The sequence below is a fragment of the Manis javanica genome, chromosome 5, assembly GCF_040802235.1.
Source record: "Manis javanica isolate MJ-LG chromosome 5, MJ_LKY, whole genome shotgun sequence".
NCBI lineage: Eukaryota > Metazoa > Chordata > Mammalia > Pholidota > Manidae > Manis > Manis javanica.
In genome coordinates, this window is record NC_133160.1 from 9,242,621 (window position 1) to 9,268,153 (window position 25,533).

General features: G+C 48.1%; 1 protein-coding gene across 7 annotated transcripts in view; it reads left to right on the forward strand.

The window, feature by feature from the left end:
• Positions 1–25,533, forward strand: part of NFATC2 (nuclear factor of activated T cells 2) — a 148,392-nt gene that overhangs the window by 85,135 nt on the left and 37,724 nt on the right. For all 7 annotated transcript variants that reach the window (XM_073236439.1, XM_073236440.1, XM_073236436.1 and 4 more), the window contains exons 6-9: positions 2,595–2,735; positions 19,774–19,829; positions 20,210–20,336; positions 21,615–22,304. In XM_073236439.1, coding sequence (XP_073092540.1) covers positions 2,595–2,735; positions 19,774–19,829; positions 20,210–20,336; positions 21,615–22,304 — 1,014 coding nt within the window. The remainder of the gene's footprint in view (positions 1–2,594; positions 2,736–19,773; positions 19,830–20,209; positions 20,337–21,614; positions 22,305–25,533) is intronic.

The following is a 25,533-nucleotide window of genomic DNA, read 5'->3' on the forward strand; positions in this document are numbered from 1 at the left end:
GATTGGGGTTCCCTAGGTTGGACGTGGGGCCCGTGGTTCTGCATTTCTAACAAGCTCCCAGTGATGCCGACGCTCCCGGCCCCCACTTTGAGCTGTAAGACTGGAGTCCTGGTAAAAGCTTCTCATTCCGTCTCTTTAAATTTTCACTACTAAAGATAGCTTTTCTTCAGGTGAGGAGAAAGGGTGGGAAGTGCAAACGTGGCAGAGGGAGAAGCCGCTGGTTGCCTGGGACTGTGGGGCTTTGAAGGGGGAAGCAGTGAGGTTGCTTCGGGAGAGAGCTGAGCTGTGTTCACAGCAGTACATGGTGACTCACAGCCAAGCGGCCCGGCCAGCCTCCCACCCAGCGTCCAGAGCTCATGGCCAGCCCCCCGGCCTGGCTGGCTGCGAGCCCTTGGCCATCTTGCCCAGTAGCAATGACTCAGGCTTTCCACCTGCAGAATGGGAGGGATGGCTCCTGATGTCTCCCCACCCATCCCCGGGGCCAGAAGCCCCCTGCCGCCCCACAGCCTCATCAAAGGCAGATCTTAGAAGCTGGGACCTGCTTTTCTAGGCAATGGGGCTGCTGTTTACACTGCTAATAAATCCTCATTTGTGGCAGCTCAATTAGGAAGTCCTACAAAACTCCTATATTGAAAGAAAGGATTAGTAACCCAGCACATGTGGGACAAGTTAGCAGCTTCTGCAGAGAGGCCTTTTTAATATATGCTCTAAACGGGGCAGCCCCTGAGAACAGTGCTGGCTGGTCCCTGGGAGCAGAGAGCCTGGGCTAAGCTGGGCATGGGGAGAAATGGGCAGGGGGCTTTTGTGAGTGGCTGGGTTACACTTCTGAGGTGGAAAGTCTGGGAGCATGCGGCTCACCCACAGCAGATCCCTTACATGTTGGGGAGTGCATGGTTGCTTCTGAGGGAGCTGGTTTCAGGACAAATGCAGGGGATGCTCGGCCACCTGGAGGCCCAGGCTGGCCAGGAGGGAAGGGTTAGGTTTGGGCCTCGGGCCTCATGTGGCTGCTGCCCTGGCTCCCGGATGGGGAGGTCCACAGGCCCCTGGCACGGAAAGAGCTGGCCCTCCGCCTAGTTCTTGGGCTCCGGGAGGGATGCCAGGAGTTCAGACTGACTCACAGAGGGGAGGGCCAGCCTCTGCAGCCCACACTGCCAAGGCGAGGCCTGAGCAGACCAATCCCTCACCGTGACTGGGGCCAGTTTCTCATCCTGCCCAGGGAAGATAGCTGCAGAGGGTCTTGATTCTTTCCTGCAGCTTGCCTTCCCCAGGAATTGGGGGCTGGCTGCTGTGGCTATGGGATGGACCCCGGGAGCTAGGCAAACCGCCTTGGAGGGTTCAGACATAAGCCTAACCACATACCTTTGACCAAGGGGTGACCTGGCTTTTCTTAGCTTTAGTTTTTTTCCCAGTCAAATGTGAGTAATTGTAATACTTCCTTCCTCAGAAAGTTGCTGTGAGCATTCAAGTGTATCATTGTAGTTAAATGCTCAGCATAGGCCTGTCCTTTCCCTCCATCTTCCATTCATTGCAGAAATAGATCTAGATTATAAGAGATGTCAGTGTGTACATGTATGTGTGCATGTGTTAAGATATAATGAGATGTTTCCATATCTGTCTCCTTCCTTCCTTCCATCATTCGATCCATCGTGAGCACCTCCTGCTAAGTCCTAGGCACTGCATCTGGCCTTGAGCTTACTTGCTTTTTAGCTGTGGGCGAGATGAAAATCAGATAAACCAGTAAAAGCTACATGCAGCATCAGTGAAAATGAAGAGCTCTTTGGAGAAAAAGCAGGGTTAAAGTAGGTCAAAAGAGGGAGGGAGGGAGGGAGACAGGAGGTAGGTGCTGCTGTTTTAACTGCCCCTGGGAGTGTGGAAGGTTAGTGGTAATTCCTTACCCTAGGGGAGGTGACATCTGAGTAGAAACCTGGTACTTGGGAAGAATTTCCCAGAGAACAGGAGTGGAGAGTGCATGTGCTCCAAGATAGGGCTGTGCTGAGAGTGTCTGAGAGGCAGAGAGAATGTTCTGTAAGTGTGGCTGAGGCAGAGGAGGGGGGGCGGGGGAGGGAGGGAGTTCTGGGAAATGAGGTCGGAGGGTTTTGGGGGGCAAGCTCATGGACGTTTTGAAGACCGTGTTCAGTATTATGAATGAATTCCAAAGAGAATATGTCTAAACCCTTGGGGAACCAGATCCTGCAGTTTAGCATGCAGGATCCCTTCAAGGGTTTGCTGACATCAGATGCAGAGGAGTTCAAGAGTTCATCTAGCAAAGGAATCTCTTATGAAAAAAGTTGATTTGCCTGTCTGCCTATAAAAAATGAATATCAAATTCTCATGGCCTGCCCTCTCTATAAGGAGAACAGGCAGTCATGAAAATGAAACACGTTCTTAGAAGGAAATCAGCCCAAATAGCTTAGGGCACGTTTACAGGAGCATTACATTTGCAGAGCCTCTGGCTGTCGGGGCTGATGGTTCCACACTGGCGAGGACAACAGGGGATGGGTGGGCAGAGTGCGTCCAGTCGCCATGAAATCAGAAAGCCTCCCCTGAGCAGACGTCTCCGACCATCACAGTGACTTCTTTCCTCTTGTCCTCAGCCCAGCGATCCGCCCACGAGCTGCCCATGGTGGAAAGACAGGACATCGACAGCTGCCTGGTCTGTGGGGGCCAGCAGATGATTCTCACCGGACAGAACTTCACAGCCGAGTCCAAAGTCGTGTTTACTGAGAAGACCACAGGTTAGAGGGCTTTTTGAGCTCTATTGTGTCCACTGACCCCATGGAAAAGCCACCATCTTTTTCCTCCAAAGAGCACTGGCTTGGGGGTGATGCCATCATGTAGATGTAGAATCTTCTGCCCTTTTTGCTCACCTTGAGAGGTTTCCCAGGTCTCCAGGGATTTTGATGTTGACACAGGTCCCCGCTGCGTGAATGTACCATTATGTGTTGAAGCTGATTCTGGGTTGTTCCATTGATAAGGTTATCCATCAACCTCCACTCTTTCTTTGAAATTATTTTTTCACATACAGAGGCAAATTTTCTCAACTTTTCACTGCTATCAAAAAGGGAGGTTGATCAGCATGGCGAGTGAGCATACGTGCTCTGGCCCTGGATATCCTGGGGTCATAGTCTGGCTTTGCTATCTGCTTGCTCTGTGATCTTAGGCAAATTACCTAACCTTTCTGTGCCTCCACTTCCTTACAGACAGAATGATAACAAGAGTTCTTACCCCTTAGGGTTGTCACAAAAGCCACTGAGTTAATATATGTTGTGCAATTATAACAGTAGCAGGTATATTGTAAGCCAGCACACATAAGGCTACTTATATTTTTATTATAAACAGTGCTGTAGTTCATCATCTTATACTTCTAGGGTGAATTCATCTTTTATGCATGAATCTCTATGTGTATCTTTTTTTATTCAGGGTTTGTTTCTAGCATGGAATTTTGGGTAGTCATTTGAGAGCTTTAAATACATATTACTAAATTACCTTCCAGAAATCTACAAGTTGAAACTTTAAATACCCTGTCTGTAATGGTTTCATCCCATCCCAGAAGTGCCATTTTTCGTTAACTAAGAAAAATTTTGCTGAATTCGTACTTCTTTTTACTTTGCATTCCTTTGGTATGAGTTTTGTTGTTGTTTATTGGCCATATGTATTCTGTCTTCTGTGCACTGCCTGTTAATATCTTTTGCCAATGAGGACATGGTAAAAAGAGAATGATCTGAGGCAGGAAAAATATCAGGTTATGAGGTTCTTTCATTGCTATAGGTGCTAGACCTCCTTATTTTCTCTAATGGACATGACTTCGGTTATATTATTTCAAAGGGGAATTGATGTTTTTCTGTTTTAGGATGAGACACAATGTAATGGACAGACCGTCTAGTTGTGGAGGTTGTGCATTGCACAAGGGCACCTCCTTGGGGTGCTGCCATTCAAACTAGATACCTCCTCAGTCTGTATCACTAAGACAGCTGCTGACAGGAGGAAACAGAGTGTCATGGGGAAGGAGGCTGCTTCCCAGTCCACACAAAGCCCCCTGCTGGGGTGGGCTGGCCCTGTGACCAGGGTATGAGAACTGCTTTCTCCCACTGAAAGCATGAAAGAGAGCAGAGTTGATCTGATTTTAAGGAGGTCTGATGAAGCTGTTGCAAAAAAAAAAAAAAAAAGGATGAGGACATTAAGTAAGGCATGTCAGTGGGGGCTGGAGAGGGATGTATGGGAGTTGGGGAGTGGTTTAGAAGGCATGAGGCCTGTTACCGCGGGTCTGAGGGGCAGCAGTGGTGCAGTGAGGGGTGAGGGGCACAGATATTTAAATGGATGCATTGCGTTCTATCACATGCTTGTCTAGCACTTTGTTTAACCATTCCCCTTGTATTGGGCATTGGGCTGCTCCCATCTCTGTGCTCTTTAACTCAGTGACAAACAGCCTCTACATTCCCTTTGTCATGCTCTTAAGCCAGTCTGCTTGTGTTCAAAACCCAACTCCACTGCTTTCTAGCTGTGTGACCTTGGGCAAGTTACTTATCCTCTCTGGGCAGCAGTTTCCTCATCTGTATAATGGGATGATGACAGTCCTGCCTCATAGGATGGTCATGAGATTAGGAATTTATACATGTTAAGCACTACAAAATGCTTGGCATATAGTACTCATTATATGTTAACTAAAGCTGTCTGTTATTGTCATTTCCTAAGGCAAAGGCCTGTATGTGGTACACTGGATTCACAGGGGTGTGCACGTTTTTAAGCATCTTGGGGAGGCTTGTTTTTCAGGTGGTGGAACATTTTCTCTACGGTAAGAATCTGTTAGGCTCTTGTGAGTCAGAGAGTCATGTGGCTGGAGTAAAACCCAGAAATGTTTTGATGAGCAGGCAGATGCCAGAACAGAGATCTCCCAGCACAAGGTAGATCCACAGCCTTGGCATGGTCTGCCCGTGGGTAAGGGCCGCATCGTGACTTCCTGAGCAGGACAGGGGCACGAGTGTAAATGACCAAGTAAACCTTAGCCTCTGCAGCTTTGACGTGTCTCCTGACCAGGAAACCATCCTGCTGCCCTTCTGCTGACTTTCACAAGAAGTGTATGGTCTCAAAGTGCCTTATTAGCAGAGGAGAAATGCTAATAATATACAGACATCCTGTTATCCAAGTCCGGGTTGGCATTTTCCAGGGAGAGCCGACCAACATGTGGGGATGGCCTGGAGGCCAGGTCCTGCCATGTTCCTGGTAGAGTGGAAGCCGGCCACCTTTCAGTTGTCCGGGGAGCTCACATACCTGTGATGCCAACTCAAGGGCATCAATTAAGTGTTTGTTGAATGAACAAATAAACAAACGAAAGAGTGAATGGCATTTGCCCTGTAGCTTGCCTTCTCTGGCTTTCAAAAGAAATTTTACAGTTTACCTTTTGAAGAGAGAAAACCTCAGAATCTGTTTCAACTTAAAAAAGTTGCATATTAATAAGAGTAATAATAACAGCCCCCTCTGATTGCCCACCATCTGTGGGCGGGCCCTTTGCCTGCTGCTGTGCACATACTGTCTCACCTAACCCGGCACCCGTGGGAGGCAGACAGCTAAGCTTGGGGAAGGCAGGGGACTCACCCACAGATAATACCCAGCATTGTCCTGCTCGACCTCCATAGGCTTCGGTTCCCTTCTGTAAAATGAGAGAAGAGCAGTCCTTCCTTCCTAGAGTTAAACGAGTAAATGAATGGTGTGTGCTTAGTGCATAGAGCGGGCTCACTGAATGTCTGATGGTATTTTTACTGCTGCTCCCGCATTGTGATTGCTCAGGCCATAGCCCTCACTGACTTGGCACGCTGCTCCAGGAACCGGCCTGGGCTGAGCAAGCTTTGAGAGGCCCTGTGCTGTGGTAGTTACAAGCACAGGCTGACGTCAGGCAGTCTGGGTTCAAATCCATGATCTGCATTTTGTTACTTTGACATTCTGGGTAAGTCATTTTACCTCTCTGAGTCAACATTTCCTCTTTTGGAAAAGATAGGTGATTCGCTTCTCTTGAGAGATGAGAAGATTAAATGAGATGGTACAGATTCAGCTCTTTGCACAGAGCTTAGCACATTGTAGATGCTCATTCAGTGTTGGCTTTTATTATTATCATTAGACATAGGCTGTGGAAGGACAAAAATGAGTAATATTTTTATCTCATGGAACCAAGAGATATTGAAAAAGAATAATAAGTAATAATAGTAAGCTACATACCAGGCCTTGTTCTAGGCACTTTTATGTGTATTCAGACTAATCTGATTTCCTCATGACAGGCCTATAAGAGAGTTACTGTTCTCTCAGTTTTACTGATGAGAAACTCAGCTCAGAGAGTTTATGTAATGTAGTGAAGGTCTCACAACTGGGTAAACTGCAGTGCTGAGTTCAAACGTGGGCTCCAGCATCTGCAGCCTGACCATTAGCTGTTCTACTCTGAAAAAACTTAGAACCAGGTCAATCTGCCCAAAGACCCTTAAACTGCTCTGAGCTCTTGACTGGAACCATGCTGCAGTGAGACAGACCCTTGATTTCTGCAGCAGCTCGTTGATGCCGAGAGGATCCATTTAGAATATTTTCCCGTCTGCCTTAAGGAACGAAGCCTGGGTGAATGTGACTCCTGGGGTGCTGCCAAGAGATGGGCAGGGGTATCTGAATCACTCGAGAACCCCGGAGGAGTGGTGGGCTGCCCTGGCTGGGGGTCTGGTTCCCAGCGTCTCTGACAGACAAGGAGGTGACCCTGCTCTTTTGACCCCAGAACTCGTCTCCCAGCCCAGGACTCCCTTCTGCAGGGGGAATCCCTGTTGCTCAACTTCTTTTTTCCAAAACTCATCCCCGTTCCCATCTCCACGGACAGCTTGGCTGGCAAAAGCACCGAGGGGTGGGGTGGAGTGGAACAGCCGAAGTTTTCCAAGGAAGGGGAACCCCAGCTGGTTCTCACATTAAGGAAAGGTGACAGCCTCCTGGGCTAATCTTAGCCCCCACGTTGGGTCATCAGCACCGCCAGCTCCAATGTTCTTTTTATAGCTGTGGACTGAAATGGAATTGGCAGTTTCCACTCCAGCAGGATGACAAATTGGAGAACGGTGGAAAAGCAGTAGGAGAGGGGCAGCCTGGTGTTTCTTAAGTTAGAAAGCTTGGTGTTTTGGAAAATGGCATCTTATTTATAGCAGCAGTAATAAAAATGATTATTATATTATTTTTATTACTATTTTAAATTCTTTTCATGACTTCCAAGAGCCTGTATGACCTGGCCCTTGCCCATCTCTCTGATTTCAGCTTTTTCGACTCGCCCCCTTGCTTGGTCAGCTGTAGCTACACCGGTCTTCGTTCTGTCCTCAAACATCCTAAGCTTGTTTCTGTCTCAGGACTTTTGCTTTTGCTGTTTCCTCCTGGAATGTTCTTCCACCACCTTTAAAAGGCTGTGTCCTCTGTTCCTTCAAGTCTCAGCCCAGAGGTGACTTTCTCGGCGAGCCGCTCCCTCACCATCTGCTTTGAAGTCCTTCAGCCTCTCCCGCAGCCCTGTCGCCTTCTGTGTCATTGTCCTACTGTGTTTTCTCGGTCACACCTGGCTCTACGAAAATCACCTTATCTCTCTGTGGACTCATGTGTTATCTGGTCTCCCCCTCTAGACTCTTAGTTCCTTCTGGGAGGAGACTTAGCATCTGCTGCTAGATCCACAGCACCTAGAGCAGTCCCTGGCACATACTAGGTGCTTATATGTATTGTTGAATGGATGTGTCTTCTGTAACTGTCACATTTGACCCCAAGAGGCAGGTAGCATTAGTCCCAGTTTACAGATAAGGCAACTGAGGCTTGTTGAGGTCAAGTCATGGCCCCTGGTCAGCCCACAGCTGGTAACAGCTGGAATCCCAAGCAGCATTTATCATCAACCCCGAGGAATCTCTGTAGTCATGTCCAAGGGGACAAAGAGAAACCAAACAGAACAGGAGGATCTTTCCTATTTACCATTCTCAGTAATTGCTGAAAAGCCTTTATATATTCTCCGAAATTTTAAAAATGCGTAACCTTCCAGACAAAGTTCACACTGGTCAGGCCAGGCTGTTCCTAACTTCAGCTGGTAACCCTGGCCCCCAGCCACCGGGGCCTCAGGCGGAGTTGGGGGGTCCCAGCAAAACATTGCAAAACAGGAAAAAATCTAGGGACACAAAAATAAAAGTGATGTGGCAGCGGAAACGGGGTTGCCATGGCTTCGAGCGACTCGCCGCGCCTGGGTGGGATCCAATGTTTTGGAAGGTTCCCTCCACATGACACAGGGTTTTGGAATTTTTCAGCTGGTAAATCTTTCTTAATTCAGGCCCCTGGCCCCAGCCAAGTAGCTCCCTGGCTCTCTGTGTCCCGCGGGGGTGTAGGTTGGAAACCTGCCTGTGTTGGATTACTCAGCTTTGAAACTTAAATTGTTTGAAGAGAATTTTGTGTTTTGTTTTGTTGGACGGTTTTCTTGGAACACTTTGACGGCGGAGGCTCCCATCACCTGTCGAGAGGGCAAATTGATTTTTTAGAAAGGAGGCGTGGGTGGTGGAATTCCCTCTTTCCCACTGAGTCATCATATCCTAACATGAGTCATTTTATTACTTGGAGGTTCCCAAACATTGTATTTTGAGCTTTGTTTAATAAATAGAAATGCATATGCTTAAAATAATTTTTTTTTGCTAAATTGAGTATTTTTCCATGAATTGGTATCCTGGAAAAATTGGAACCATCTTAGAGAAGGCACCTCTTCTGCCACCTGCTTTTCTCCACGGGTTTGGCTGAAGGCAGTATGGTGTTTTCTGAAACAATAGACCTGGTATAGGAGTCTCTGCAGATGGGGCTTCCCTCTGGGAAAGGTCAGACTCCAGGCTGGGCTGGGGCATGACTAAGGCTCTGCAGACCTTTGCCCTCGGTGATTCATGTCCACAGCGTCATCGGCCCCCTGGGCCAGAGCCCACCATTGATGCATAGCTGGCTGGGATGCAAAGCGTTCCTCCAGAGACAGAGGCCAGATCACTGTTCTGAAGCCCCACTAGAGATAGAGAAAATGGTTTCCTTTTTAGAAAGCCCAAACTTGGGTCCCCTTGCATATAAGAACAGACTTTCAAGTGAAAGAATCCTGCAGCTCATTCTGTTTGGATGCCTTTGAAAGCAGACACAGAGAAGTAAATTTTCTAATTAGCTTGGGCACTAGTGTCTCCACCATCAGAAATTGTTCTTGGTGCCGATAGGCCTTTGCGTAATTTGAAATTACCAGGCTGGACTCCACCTATCCCATGCCCACCCCAAGAAAATCATATATTTTATTAATTGTCTGATAGCCTTTTGTATTATTTTTTTCTACATTTTTGGGTGCATGCACTTAAAAAAAATTGTATGTATTTCAGGTGTAAGCAGGCTGGATTGTGGATCATCCTGCAGACTTGGCTTGAAGCCCAAACAGGCTCCATAGTATATGCTTTGAGAGTCAGTTTCCCCATCTCTAAAATGGGGTTGGTGGTATTTTAGTAATGAAAGGAGCTCAAGGATCTAAGAGTCAGGTACCTAGTAGGTGCTCAGAAAATGTCAGCTGACCTTCTATACGCCTTCTGGGAGCTCTGTTTACCTGACACAGAGTCAGGAAGGCCAGGCCATGCTGGTTTCTTTTCTGGGAGAAGCGGCCTCCCTGGCACACGTACATTTACCTCCTCCTCCTACCTCGGCCTCGGACTCCATCACAGCCTGAAGGAGCTGGAGAGAGCTTGCCTAATGGCCCACTTCCTGCGTCATCTGACAGATGGGGAAGTCGACTCATAGTGAGGTTGATAGACTTCCTTGAGGTGACAGAGCTTGTCAGTGGAGGGCTGGGTCTGCAACTCCATTTCCTGGTTCTCAGAGCCACTGGCTCTCTGAAGCTGGTATGGCACATATCCAGGTGACAGAACATCTCTGAGAAGAGTTGCCCCTGGGGTGGGATGAAAGATGAGCTGAGGTCCAGTTTCTGTATAAAATGATGCACTTTTTGCCTTGTTCCGCTCACTAAGCCCCAGGACTTCCACACTCATGTCCCAGATATTTATTGAACACCGGTACTGTGTACCGGAGTGGTGCCAGGCATTGGGGATGCATGACAGATGGGGTCCCTGCCCTCAGGGGCTGGCCAGTCTCAAACTTGTGTGCAAGCAGGCTGCTTTGAGATGGGGAAAGTGCTATGAAGACAGTGAAACCAAGTCATAGGAGCGAGAGCAGAGGGTCTGGAGGTAGGGGGGAGATACAGGGTGCTCACTGAAATGTGATCTGACAGACAGTGAGTGTCTTTAGTATGAGTATGTCCCATGCAATGACACAGGGTTTGGGACATACTTGTAGTAAAAAAGTATTCACTGTTTTCTGAAATTCAAATTTAATTGGATGTCCTTATTTTTACTTGTTAAATCTGGCAACTGTGGAGAGAGTGGTCAGAGAGGGCTTCCCTGAGGAGGTGGCTTTGAGCAGAGCCCTAAAGGCAGGAAAGAGGAAGCTACTCCGATTGTTGGAAGAGTGTCCTAGGCAGAAGGAACCGCCAGTGCCACAGTCCAAGTGTGGGGATGAGCTTGGTTTAAGGAACTGAAAGCTGGCCCAGATGGCTGGTGCAACATGAGAACGTGGGGTTGGGGATGACACCAGTGGAGCCTGAGGTCCCTGGGGAGGGGTTTGGATCATGCCAAGTCCTGTAGGCATGGTGAAGAGTTTGGATTTTATTACAAAAGCAATGAGTATAGCTGTTGGAGGCTTTAAAACAGGGGAGTGGCAATGATCTAATTTATACTTTTAAGACTGTTCTGGAAATCTTAATGAATCTGGATGAAGAATGGACTCTTGGGAGTGGGCAAACACGTGGAACCTGGGAGGTGAGTGGGCAGCCACCACAGTTGCTCAGGGTGGTTGGGGGGGTGGCAGGAGGAAAGAGGGCAGGCGCTTCCTCTCCAGATCTCAGTACCTGCAGTTGGGCAGCTGTACTATTTCAGCTGGTGAAATCCTAAGCTAAGGGGACTTCCAGTCCCCCCCATCTCAGCTTGGTAAGTCCGTGCATCCAGGGAATACATATTTTCTCCCTGCTAGGTAGCAGTCAGAAAGAGCAGACTGAAATGACTTCAGCCATCTTCATTTAGCTAATTTTTAAAAGGAGGGCCAGGACTGGGAAACATCACACATGGTTTCTCTTAACACAAACTGACACTTTGATTTCCTCCCCACTTGCCTGGAACCCACCAGCATGCCAGGGCCCAAGTGAGGACGGAGTCGCTTTCTTCCTGAAAGCATGCTCATTTCCCCGGCGAGGGCTGACACGAGCCCACAGCTCCCAAGACGGACTGCTAGACTCCAGCCCAGCCTCTGTGCCAACCCTACTGCTTCCTGGCACTTTGTCCCGTCCTCGTAGGGTTCAAGAGCTGCCTGCAAAGAGAGGCCATTAAGCCAGCTGGAGCACAGGGGTCGCCATCCACAAGCGCACTGGTCATTGAGGCATGTTGCTCTGGCCCGGCTGCCAAATTAAAAGGAAGGCAGGGATGGTCATGGAGCCACGCACACCTACCACCCCATTTTCTTTCTCGCAAAGTCTTGCTAAGTCTTCTCTAGACCCAACTCCTTTGCCCAAAGAAGTTGGCTCTTTTCTCTTCCCCTCTGAGTAAGACTTGGAAGGGCCTTTCCATGCTGGCTGCCTGTCCCTGTCAGTTCAGGGCGGGGGAAGTTTGCCTGAACATCTGCTCAGGAGACCAAAGTCCTTTATTTCATCTCAGCCCAGAGCAGTAGACGTGTGCTTGGTCTTCCTGGCCTCTCAGTTCCGGGCAGGTCCCAGACCCGGGGTCCAGGTCGGGAGGTGGATTATGTACACTCAGGCTGAGTTACTCTGGTTGCATTTGATTCCTTGTTCTACACCTGTATCCCAGGTTCCTTCCTTGTAAGTCAGTTCCCCAAAAGGAATCTTTGGTAGGTGTTCAGCACTTTCTCTTTGTGGAGTCTTTTTGCTGGAGAGGCCATTGGTCTGGCTGCGGGTCAAGCACTGGGGGATCCTGAGGTTGATTGATTTGTTGACTCTGCCAGTGTTTGCTGAGAACCTATGATGTGCCGGACACTGTAGGGCTAGAGATAAAGCAGAGAAGAAGGCAGGTGTGCGGCCCTGCTCTCAGGGCGCTCCCAGCCTCGCTGGGGGAGAGAGACGACAGCAGGCAGATAAAATGATGTCAGAGAGTGGAAAGTAGGAGTAGGAAATGACAGAGGATGGGGGACAGGTCACGGGGGACCTCCCCGAGCTGGACCTGAGCGAGGGGGAGGAGCTGGTCCTGGTGAGGTCCGGAGAAGGGCAAGCATGGCTGTTGGAGGGACTGAGAAGCCCCGTGCAGCGCCAGCTGAGTCGGGGAGGGAAGCTGGGGGAGGAGGTAGGGTCCCCGTCCCCGTGCAGATGAGGAACCTTGAGACCATGTCTCCTTTGAGCTCTGCTGGGATGCCAGGCCCTGCCTCCTTGGCTGGAGCAGGGAGTCCCTGGAGGGCAGGCGGAATGTGTGGCTCACATGTGGCCCCAGCAGCCTTCCTAGGGCCTGCGGCATGGTGGGAGGTTCATCAGGGCTGCTGGTCCTGCTCAGTCTCCACCTAAGACTGTGGCCCCAGTGGGCTCCTGGGACCGGCAAGTCAGCAGGCTGCTGCAATACAGTTTTTCCTTAAGAGAAAAATGTTATTTAAAAAAACACTAAAAAATGCACACAAATTAAAGTCTCCCATTTTTCTACCATATTTCTTGAATTGTGTGATAGAAGATGTGAAAGTCTCACCTCATCCATCCAGTCCTGGCCGTGGGGCTGTGACCATATGAGTGGCTTGGTTGAAGCAGATGTATTGATAGTCACCATGTGGTGTCATGCTGTACATCCTGGTCTGCAATGCTGTAAAAATTCTGCTTTTTTAATATAACAGGGACATGTTCCCGGGTCAGGAAATACTGTCTTCCTTATTCTAAGGACTGCATGGTGTTCCTATATCTAATACACATGGTATTGCATACCAAGTACAGATGGCCCATAATTAATTGAACCAGTCTGCAATCAATGAAGATTTTCTATGGCTATTTTATTTATTGGCAATGAGAGTCATAATGCAATGAAATGAAACAAGAAACTGTGACCCACCAGAACACTGGGGTCAAGGTGGCCAGCCAGTTCTTTCCCCCAGGAGTTGGACCTGTGTGAGACACCCAAGTCTAAAATAATAATGATTGCAGCCCTCGCTATGGACTGGGCATTTTGTTAAACATTTTATGTATAATCTTTATTTGAATTCTTGCCATAACTTCTTGAAGTCAGTAAATGAACTTTGCTATTTTGCCTATGAGGAAACTGGGGCACAGAGACCTTAAGCTACCACTCAAAGGCCACACAGCCAGTAAATGGCAATGACAGGACTTGAACCTGGGCAGAGTGATGGCAGGCTCATAGTTCTGCCAGCATTTGTTGTGAATTCTGCTGCCTCCTAGGAGCTTAATTCAGAGGAGAGAATGGTGTGTTCTCTTGGCAAAAACCTAGGACATGTGTGCAGGGGTATGTGTGGTCGGGGTGGGGGAATGGAAGAAGAGCCCAGGAAAAAGGCTTTGCGATATTTTGAAAACTGCACATTTCCCTTAGAGACCAGCCCCCTGGAGTGTGTCTTCCACCTGGTACATAAAACCGAGGACAGTGATGTCCGCGTTCGCTTCCTCTTGGGGGCTTGTTTGCTAAGCACTGAATGCAAACCCCATATGAGATACACAGCCAGGCTGGATTCCTAAAGCTGTCCAAAGGGTGCCAAAGGAGGGAGAGGGGTGCCTGGCTTTGGCTCATGGATTAGGTTTTGATTTCTCCTTCCTGTGAGGCTTTCTCTTTTTTTAAAGGTTGAGAAAATGGTGAAAAGACCCATTTTGGAAAGGAAAGAAAATCAGGTACTATGCTGCCTGTCTCCCCTAGTAGCTTGGTCCCTCTGTATATTCCCTCCGGCCTGTGCTGCAGGCAAAAGGTTTTATGGTTACAATCGGAGCATGTGTATTATTTTCTGATTTAAAAATACATAATGCATTTTTTTTCAAATATCAACACACTGTGGAACATATGCCGCAAATGGTGAGATGGTATTTAAATCATCCGTTGCTGCTCACCGTAGCAGTGCTCGCCAGTGTCTGTAGGACATTTTTGTTTTGCCCTGTGTCCATTTTCTTGGAATGAACCTGTGAGTATGGGGAGTATGATTATCCCCATACTTTGGATAAAAGGCAAAGAGAGGCGAAGTGTCTGATTCATGTTCACACAACTACCTGGGGGCAAAACAGGGATTCCAAGCCAGGGCCGACTGCTCCGAAGTTTGAGGTAGGCAGGAATAAAATGGAGAGTGCTGTGGTGACAGGGGAAAGTTGGTTCTGGCCATAGAACATGCCCGAGAAGGCCTGGGGTCATAGTAAACGTGTCGCTGAAGGCCTGACAGAGAACACTGGAGTGAACAGGCATTTCCTCCTAAACCCTGCGAGCTTTTCCCCTCAGACCTGACATCTGCTCTGGTAGCAAGGCTGTGTTGAGGCCGCCCAGGCCTTGGGTCGAGGCCGCTGCCTTACTGCAGAGGGTTCCTGAGCAAGGGCTGCCTGGCAGGTCCTGTTTGCTCTGGCTGAATGCAGCCCAGAGGCCGGGGCGGGACGAAGGGAACTTTGAAGTGCATGGCTGCGTAGTGGCGTCCTTCGGCAGCAGCCCGTATGGGGAGGCGTGCATGGAAACCGGGGGCACTCAGAGGAGGCCAGGCTGCGTGCTGGCCCAGGGCTTGCCGGGTACTGAAGCGGGAGCAGGCACTGTCTGAAGAGGCTGCCAGGTTTCCCTGTGGGTGCCCCAAAATGATCAGATCGTCCGAATTTGTTTCAAGAGCAAAACCTGTATTTTTTTTTTCTTTGTGAGAGGGCATCTCTCATATTTATTGATCATATGGTTGTTAACAACAATAAAATTCTGTATAGGGGACTCAATGCACAATCATTAATCCACCCCAAGCCTAATTCTCAAGAGTCTCCAATCTTCTGAAGCATAACGAACAGGTTCTTACATGGTGAACAAGTTCTTACATAGTGAATAAGTTCTTACATGGTGAACAGTGCAAGGGCAGTCATCACAAAAACTTTTGGTTTTGATCACTCATTATGAACTATAAACAATCAGGTCAAATATGATTATTCGTTTGATTTTTATACTTGATTTATATGTGAATCCCACATTTCTCCCTTTTTTTTTAAATAAAATGCTGAAGTGGTAGGTAGATGCAAGATAAAGGTAGAAAACATAGTTTAGTGTTGTAAGAGGGCAAATGTAGATGATCAGGTCTGTGCCTGTAGACTAAGTATTAATCTGAGCTAGACAAGGGCAACAAAACATCCACGGATGCAGATTTCTCTCAAAACAGAGGGGGTGAGGTTCTAAGCCTCCCCTCTGTTGGTCCCCAATTTCTCACCTGATGGCCCCCCTGCGACTGTGCCTGTCTTAGCAAAACCTGTATTTTTAGGGGAAATCTCATTTTGAATTGGCAGCAGCTAATTAAAAAAAACTCTTAGTCACTCTGTAAGCCACAAAGCAAGTCATATCTCTAAGGGGAGGCCAAAGGCTTTAAAAAAAACCTAGTAAAATATACATACCATAGTATTTATCATTTTAACCATTTGTAAGTGTGTTAATTCACTGGAAGTAAATACATTGACACTGTTGTCTGACCATCACCACCAACTCTTGCCAGAAAGTTTCATGCTCTGACAGAAGCTCTGCACCTATTGAACACTAATCCCCACCCCTCCTCCCCTGAGCCCCTGGTGACCCATATTCTTCTATCTCTGTGAATTTGCCTGTTCTGTGGACCTCATATAAGTGAGATGCAGTGTTTGTCCTTTCGTATCTAGCTTGTTTCACGTGGCATCATGTTTTCAAGGTCCGCCCACGTTGTAGCGTATATATTAGAACTTGCTTCCCTTTTGAGGCTGAGGAATATTCCACCGTATGCATATATTACATTTTGTTCCTCAATGGACACTTGGGTTGGTTCCGCCTGCTGGGCCTCTGCTTTCCTGGGAGAAGCACCCTCCTGCCCCGCAACTACATGGATTGTGACATAACTTAGTGGAGTGATGTCAATTCTGGTCATGTTGACAAATGGCTGAGCACTGGGCTGTGAGATGAGGAGGAGGTGGCCTCTGAGGATGTCCCAGAAATGGAGGAGGCGAACACATGCTTTCACTGTGAGTGAGGCCCGGGGGCTACCCAGGTGCTGTGCGAGCCCCAAGGGGACAAACGTGGTCTAACACAGGAGATATGACCTGGCTTCCTTGGGGAGATAGCAACTGAGTCTTTTTTTTTTTATTAAGGTATCATTGATACACATTCTTATGAAGGTTTCACATGAAAAACAATGTGGTTAGTACATTCACCATATTATCAAGTCCCCCCCACACCCCATTGCAGTCACTGTCCATCAGTGTAGTGTGATGCCACAGAGTCACTACTTGTCTTCTCTGTGCTACACTGTGTTCCCAGTGACCCCCCCATGCCATGTGTGCTAATCATAATGCCCCTCAATCCCCGTCTCCTTCCCTCCCACCCACCCTCCCTGACCCCTCCCCTTTGGTCACCGCTAGTCCCTTCTTGGGTTCTGTGAGTCTACTGCTGTTTTGTTCCTTCAGTTTTGCTTTGTTATTATACTCCACAAATGAGGGAAATCATTTGCTATTTGTCTTTCTCCTCCTGGCTTATTTCACTCTGAGTCTTAAGGACTAGCCACCTGGAAGGCCTGCTCATCCCTCCTGGTTCACTTGGCAGAGGAGCTGCACCACATGTCAGTGGCATCAAGAGTACTGGTTCTAAAGCCAGGCTGCCTGGGCTCCAGTCAGCCTTTCTTGCTTGCTGTGTGTCCTTGGGCCAGTGCCCTTGCCTCTCTGTGCCTGAGTGTCCTCACCTGTCAAATGGGGGTGATAATCAGACCTGTGGCGTACGTTTGTACGGATTAGCCGAGTCCATACCTGTGAGATGCTTTGAGCGGTGCTTTGCATGTAATGAGGGCTCATAAGGAACAGCCTTGCTCCTCCTAGGAGCAGTGAGAACCGTGCCCCGAGAGGCTGGGACAGAGGGCAGGAGCCCGATCGTGCAGGACCTTCAGGGCCACTGTGCTTGCATAGATGGTATCTGGAGGCCCAGGGGAAGCAGGGAAGGGTTTGAGAGGATGTGCACAAACCTTTCTGATGGCTCTGACCTTGGAAGGATCCTAACCTCTGTGGGACCTTTCTCCAGCCTCCCAGGAAGCTGATCGTCTCCGTAACTTTGAGCTTCTTTCCTCAAAAGCATCTCTTTGATATTGAACTGCGCCAGTTGTTGCTTATAGACTGTGACTTAGTAACTGTCCATTGCATGCCTTTGGGCAATCCCCTTCCTTCTCTGGGCCTCAGTTTCCCCATATGGTGTTGGGCCAGCTGATTTCTCAGGGTACTCCCATGCACCCATGTGCTCGAATAGTGTGGCCATTGGTGGGTGGCATTTTGCCGATGATGTACACCCACCAGAGATGGAAAAAAGTGAAATTTGGGGAGAAAAGCTCCCTCCCATTTCTCTTGGGTCCCTAGACCAAGAGGAGAGACGCTGAGAACTCCCTTCCTGGTGTGCCCTGCCCATCACCACCATTCCATATTCTCTGTGCTTTGTGTCCCGCTTGCTGGCAAGGAAGATGCTGAGGGTACCCAGCCTAACCCTTCCTCATCACTTTTCCAGGCACTTCCCTCCCTTTCCTCCCAATCATGAGACTTCTGACAATGGTCCTTTCTTTTCAATGTGAGTCGAGCTCATATAGGATAATGAGCCAAACCAAAACGACCATGGTACTCCTGGCGGCAGAGCTCGAGCTCAGTCCAGCCAATGAGAGGCTAAAGGGGAGGGTGACACGTCAGACGTCAACACATTTTTGTCTATTTCCGTGATTAATTCATTGATCTTCTGACTTAGAGCTCACATTAGTGAATGAGAGTGCCCTTTTTGACAAGGATCCCCACCTAGATCATAGCTACCACCTGACAGGGGGACATGGGACTCTGTTCGATGACCCTTGACCTGTCTTGGATGAAGAAGTGAGGATTTTCTGACTAGTTCTGTCCATGGCCTTTCACACTGAAAGTACCTTGTCTTCGTAACTTCAGATTCCTTGATGTCCATCCACCTGTCCTTTTCTTACTTCGTTTTGAGCAGTAGCTGTTGTAGCATCTGCCTTTTTCTTAGTCCCATCAGCAGCCCCTGCAGCCGCTGACACTTCCATATGCTCAAACAGGAGATGTTTATTGGGCATCTACAATATTGGGTGTTGGGAGAAGGTGATGGCTGTAATTTGGTCCCTGCCACAGAGATCTCACACCGTAGTGAGAGCTGCACATTAGCCCCCTTCTCCTCTTCCCTTTGTACATTAACCCTTGTCTTCCTTAGTCATTTCAGGAATCGCACTAATAGAACAGTAAGGCCAAGACTTGCAGACAGACGTGTTACAGAGGGCTCTAGCTAGCCCATTGCTTGTTCACTGTCAAGATCATATCTAGATGGCATCAGCTTTGGTAGCAATCCCAAAACTGTTTATTATTATTTTGGGAAATGTGTTTTAGACTAGGAAGTTCAAATAATGCTTGGAAACCAGATTTCTCTGGGTAAACCTTAAAAGCCAACAGAAATGGGTTCAAATCTAACCTGTTGCAGAAGATGTTAATAGTTGTGTTTAAAAAAGTGGGTAGGGGTTCTTTAGCGAAATGTTGGGACATGTTGTTGCACTCCAAGGCAGAGCATTGCACTGTATGTGAGCAGATTAAAGGCTCTGAGAAGTCCTGCAGTTAAAAAAAAAAACTATTTGACTTTGACACAGCATTTTCCAAATGCTTATTAACTTTGCAGAATTTGTTTCCCATTCTCATAAACCCAGTTAATATTCTTCAGAGCCAGTGTTCCACAAAACACCCTGGAAACGGTTGTGGAAATGATTTGCTTCAGCCGAAAACTGCCCAGTGGCCAATGTAGGTGGTCAGAAAAAGAAATCTGTTTTTTTGCAAATGCGGAGTTTTGTTTGGCCCAACTTGTTGGCCCCAAACTGGGGGACCAGTGCTCTGTTCTAGGGAAGGAGAGTTGAGTATTGAGCGAAAACCTCTCACTGATTATTGTAGAGTCATGTGAGATCCAGGCTGTCTGTTGACCAAAAAGTTGACAGTGGACTCTGATGTTGCCATCGTCTCCAATGACTCATAAGCCAGAACATCATTTAAGACTCTAAAGACAGATTACATAAGCCACCTGTGTTCTTAGTCAATCAAGAAGGCAGGTCTGGGACAGCCAGTGATCCATAATGGAGCTCCTGGGACAGTCTTGGCATATTCAGGATGTTTCAGAAATAGTCTTTGCTTGAACAAAGCGTGTAATAAAATATAATGTATAACAATACTGTTTTTTAAGAAAGCAAGCTATAAGACATTCAAATATAGAGGGAAAAACATAATGGTGGTGGGATGATAGGTCATTTCTATTTCTCTCCTTATTTTCTACTGCCCTTTTTTCTATTGTCAACATGCAATCCCTTTGGACAATGAAATATACATATGTAAATAAAAATACATGTAGGTACAAATATATGTGTACAACACAAACACACACATATACTTTATTGAAATGGTATAATACCTAAACCAAGTTATATGTAAAATTGGTGAGTTGTGGTCTTGAGTCTTTGGTGTCTACTGGTTCCTTCAAAGTCTGTCATTTTTTCATTTTCCAGATGGGCAGCAAATTTGGGAGATGGAAGCCACAGTGGACAAAGACAAAAGCCAGCCTGTAAGCACACGGACAAGATGACTGAATGCCGGTCTTGTTTCCCTCCCACCTCCCTCCTCGCCCCATCCTCTCCCTTTTCCTTCCTTCAGTCCCAGTGCTTTGAACTTAACAGACACTCAGTAGGTACTGAATTGGCAAATGAGTCAAATATTTATTGAGCACTTAATTTGTAATTGTAACATCTTAATCGACTTTGACAGAGTAAACAGCAATCCTTTCTTTGCTGTAGCTGAAAAGTCAAGTTCCCCTTTAGTAGAATTTCACCTGTAAACATATGGAATGTGTCATGATGCCTTTTAGGTGGGCTGGCTCGAAGTACTTGGGGCCTCAGGAATTTAGACATTGTCAAAGTTAAGCTAATGCCAGCTCCTTCCTTCTAGAACATGCTTTTTGTTGAGATCCCTGAGTATCGGAATAAGCACATCCGTGTGGCAGTGAAGGTGAACTTCTACGTGATCAATGGGAAAAGAAAACGAAGTCAGCCTCAGCACTTTACCTATCACCCAGGTGAGGAGTTCTCTCTGAAGGCCTCTTTGGCATTGACAGGCAGCACAGGCACGTGGGTGGGGACACATGAGGTCTGCTCCTAGTTGGGTGACTTTGGGCAGGTGACTCAATCTCTCTGAGCCTCAGTTTCCTCATCTGTCAAGTGGCATCTTCTTCATGAGAGTTACAGAAATCAAATGCATGTAAAAGGCTTGCAAAGTACACAGGAAGCTGATACCAACACTACTAGGTATTATCATGATTAATATTTTCCTTTAGGAGGGCAGAATAGGAGAGAGGCCCATTTAGACTTGTTCAGTAGAAGGTTGCAAAGCTGATGATGCCCGTCTCTGTCTTAGATTTGATCATAGTAGGGGTGGAAGGTGAATATGCCCTGAAACCTACAGAATCCTCGGTTGACCCCACAGTGGGTAGTCACCCTATGGCCATTTTTCATTCATTCCTTTGTGTGAATGAGAAAATAAGAGTGCCAGGTACTGTTCTTGGCTCAGAGACCTAGTATTGAAAAAAATATATATAAAATCCCTACCCCCGTGGAGCTGATGTTCTAGCAGATGGGATTCAGATAAAAGGTAGTATTTATTGACTGACAGGATTCAGAGAGTATGTAGAGTTGACGTTATTGATATGTTGGATTATGATAAGGTCTGCAGAAACAGGGTACAAGCTGCCCAAGGCTGAGACAAGCCTACCAACCACCTTTCCAAGATTGGAAATAGATAATTCAAGAATATCACCTAGAGTATAATTTCTGTCTTGTGAAGGTTTCACATGGAGCCTCTGGGCTGCAGGAAGCATGAAACCAAGGGGACAGTCCTGGCAGCCTGGGCTTGGGGGCTTGGCTTCTGTGGCATGTATGCACAGGTTTGTGACCCTGTGGGCATTCCACCCTCTCAGGACTGCCATCCCATGTCATGAGTGGCAACGGCCTAACAGGACCCAAAACAGTGGGAGAAAATCTTTGGGGAGGTCTCTGGACCATGGAGTCAAAAACCTGCATATAACTTTTGACTCCCTAAAAACTTAACTACTAGTGTCCTGCTGCTGACCGGAAACTTTACTATAACATAAACAGCTGATTAATGCATAGCTTGTTTGCTCTATTATATACTATATCCCTACAATAAAGTAAGCTAGAGAAAAGAAAATGTTACTAATAAGTCATAAGAGAAAATGCATTTACTGCACTGTACTGTAGTTACTGAAAAAAACCCACGTGTAAGTGGACCCTGTGGCTCACTGAGAATGGTGCACCCTCTGTGCTTCTCTTTCTCACAGTCCCAGCCATCAAGACGGAGCCCACTGATGAATATGACCCCACCTTGATCTGCAGCCCTGCCCATGGGGGCCTGGGGAGCCAGCCTTACTACCCACAGCACCCGATGGTGGCTGAGTCCCCCTCCTGCCTCGTGGCCACCATGGCTCCCTGCCAGCAATTCCGCTCGGGGCTCCCGTCCCCTGATGCCCGCTACCAGCAGCAGAACCCAGCAGCTGTTCTCTATCAGCGGAGCAAGAGCCTGAGCCCCAGTCTGTTGGGTTACCAGCAGCCAGCCCTCATGGCCACCCCCCTGTCCCTTGCGGACGCCCACCGCTCCGTGCTGGTACACGCTGGCTCCCAGGGCCAGAGCGCAGCCCTGCTCCACCCCTCTCCGGCCAACCAGCAGGCCTCACCAGTGATCCACTACTCACCCAGCAACCAGCCGCTGCGCTGCGGAGGCCACCAGGAATTCCAGCACATCATGTACTGCGAGAATTTCGCCCCCAGCACCACCAGGTCCGGCCCTCCCCCCGTCAGTCAAGGTCAGAGGCTGAGCCCGGGGTCCTACCCCACAGTCATTCAGCAGCAGAATGCCACAAGCCCAAGAGCTGCCAAAAACGGACCCCCAGTCAGTGACCAAAAGGAAGTATTACCTGCAGGAGTGACAATTAAACAGGAGCAGAACTTGGACCAGACCTACTTGGATGATGGTAAGATGCTTGTTTTTCTGGTTGCCCCTAAGGACGGTGCCCTGAAGCATCCCCCACAAGTTCACTGTATGGCCTGGGTATCTTACCTCACCCTTTTGGGCCTTAGTGCCCCCGTCTTTAAGGGGGCCAAATACATTAACCTTTAAGGCCTCACCCAATTCTGTGCATGCATCATTTGCCAGCAGGACTTTGAGGGTGGGGGGTAAGAGTTTTAGATGCTCCTCTACAACCATTGCAACAGGAAGAGCAACTGAGGGCGATTCTGGCCACTTGAGTGCCCCGAGTCATGAACTGGGTCAGCTTGACTGCTTCCACTCTCTCTCCATTTGCCAAATTTAGACCAAGGATAGGAAAACAGAAAGGATGGAAAGCTAACCTTTTATTCCTGTAGAGAAAAATAAATCCTACTTTATAGCCTTCTTTTGTATTTGGGGAAGGGGTGGGTGCAGAAAAGGGAAGGAGAAATTCCATTGAAAAGTGGCTCTATGAGCAGGAAACATGAATGGGGGCTTGCGGGCAGGCTGCGGGCACATCTCTGCCATGTGCCAGGGGAACAGAGGAGCACATTGATGCGAGGGGAACAGTGGGCTTCCGTTGTGGTGAGCCCAGCTGACGGGGTGGTTGGGCCAAGGAAAAGATGCACAGGAGGCTTTCTGTGAGTCTGTAGGTGCCTGGGTTTCTTGGGGGTGGGCAGCTGGAGGGGTGGCCTTATTGGAGTGGCTGTGTCGGTGCCACTGTTCTGCCATCTCAGGGAGGAAGGGCTAATTGTGTTGCGGACTCACCTGGGATCAGCCAGGTGCAGCAGAAGGCAGAGAGGGCGGGGCAGGCAGCAGCCTTCCCCTGGCGGCTCCAGGAGAAAGAAAACAGGTGGTTTGAGTTTCTTAATAGGAGAAGGAAAACCTATACCGCTGGCTGCCATCCACAGCAACAGTCTCACATTTTATAGGCAGTAGCATCTGATATACCCTGAAACCTCAATTATTTAGGCAAATGTACTCTGGGATCCCAGCCAAGGAGTAGGAAGGAAGGTAAAAAAAATACTTCCAAATGGCTACAGTAGTTATCAGAAAGACCAAGTACTAAATATCAGACACTTCAGTGGCAGGAATCCTTTGGTGCTTATTTAGAGGCTGCTGACTTTTACGTTATGCCAAGTTTTGACGATCCGAGTTACCTGGGAGTCCTGTGACTTCTAGTAGTTTCCATATCCTCTTTCTTGTAAAAACTATAGATCAAAAACTTCCCCCAAACACATCAAGCAAACATCTCTACGGCCACTTAGTAGAGGGTCAAACCACCCCACATGCCTGCAGAGCCAGCCTCAAGGTATTACTGTGTTAATAATTGATCTGTCTATTCCTAAATAATCAGACACAGGTTAAGTTAGGTCTTTGTGCTCCATTACAAAAGGGAGACCCATGTGCAATCCATCCTTGAACAATTTACACTCAGAACGGTTAAGATGAAATTTTTGTGCTTATTTGAAAGGGAGTTATGTAGAAAATTCAGCTAATGCCCGAAATTCAGTCTAGTGCAAGCTGGTAAATGAATTGTGGCTGTAACCAGACCTCTCTATGCACATGCTTGGGGGATATATCAGGGATGAGGTGCTTTGTAAATAAATGATGCCTGACCAGGGGCAGGTAACTTTCCCCAGTGCCCTGGTTCTCCGTGACCCATCAATATCCACATGGTCATGAAAAACCTTTGAGTGTGGCCCCCGGCCCACGGGGGCACTTCCTATTTTCACAGAAGCCTATGTTACAGAGAAGCAGCTGAGAATGGAGACCCTTTTGGGCCTAAGTTTCTTTCTGAATACAGGCAGGTTCCAAGTCTTGGTGAAAGTGAGCACTTGGCAGGTCAGTAACATGAGTTGGCACTAAGGGTGTCTCAGAGAACGGAGAACTTGCTCCCCGCATGCCATGTTCAGGCTTCCCAATTCTTGGGCTTCACATTCCCGGGGCCAAACCAGGCCAAAGCAGTAGGATGATTCCGACCTGTGTGGCCCCCAAAAGGTAGTAATGTGGTTGCTGGCTAGATGTTCAGAGCTTGACAGGCATTGTATACTAAGGGTCTACCTAACCCAGGTCTTTCTGTGTGGCCTGTTGTGCCAGCAGTCAGCCCCAACTCACACCACCACCGTAGCCACCGGGAAGAGGCACGTACGGTTTGTCTCCTAAACGCTGGGGTTTCCAGTCCTTCCAGCAGAGGCCTTCTGGCCTACACACCTGCGGAACAGCCCTGGATTCCGCCGTTGGACTTCTCAGTTGGCTGTTTTGCGTTGATTTCTGACAGGTGAACTGGAAATCCCTGGGTCATTTCTCTAGTCTGAAAGGAGACATCCTAGGCTTAGAAGATCCTTTTCTGTCCCTTTCATTGATTACTCAAAGGGGTCCCCCCCCCCAACAAATCCCACAGAACATGCTTCCAATGTGTATGTACTTCTCACAGGCCATTCATTCTGGAAAAGTAGACTTTCCTTGGAAACTTTGTGGGAGCTGAGTTTAAGTGTTTTGAAGGCCAAGGGGAGGTTCTGCAGCTGGACAAGGAAGGGGTCACCAGTGGACTCTGGCTCAAGTGCAAATAAATCATCTTTGAAGTTGATCACGCCACTCGACTGTGACCCTGTGAAGCCCTGGCGTTTGGTCTGGTTTCCTGACCAGGCTGGCCATCCAGAGGGCCTCGTCTGGGCGTCCCACCTGGCCCCTTCATGTTGCTCCTGTCTTTCATCTCCCCTCGTCCCAAACTGCATTCCTGCACACAGACACTGTCTGTCTGGGCCCCGTTCTCTCTTGGAACTCCAAAATGCAGCTTCTGTTTTCTCCACTCTAAGTACTTGAGACATTTTCAAAAAAGTCTCATTCTGAACTAGCAAAATAAGTGATATTCCAGGGCAAAATGTGTCCCTCCTCCTCGCTCTCATGCTCCTCCATCCACTCCAGATCAGGCACCATTTCACAGTTCTTCTAAAATGTATGCTTTGGACACATACGCACTCATTTTTTGTCCCTTTCTGTAATGGATTCCCCTTCTGTAACTAATTTCTTGTTCTAAAGCCCCTGGTTGTACCTGCGAAGAACAGTAGTTCCTAGTGTATCACGAACTTGCGAATGAATTCTCCCCTCCTTCCCTCTCTTGTCCTCCATCCTGACCTTCCTTCCCCCCTCCCCTGCCTCCCCTTCTCCCACCCTCAAGTGTTTACTGGCTGCCTACTCTGTGCTAGGCACTG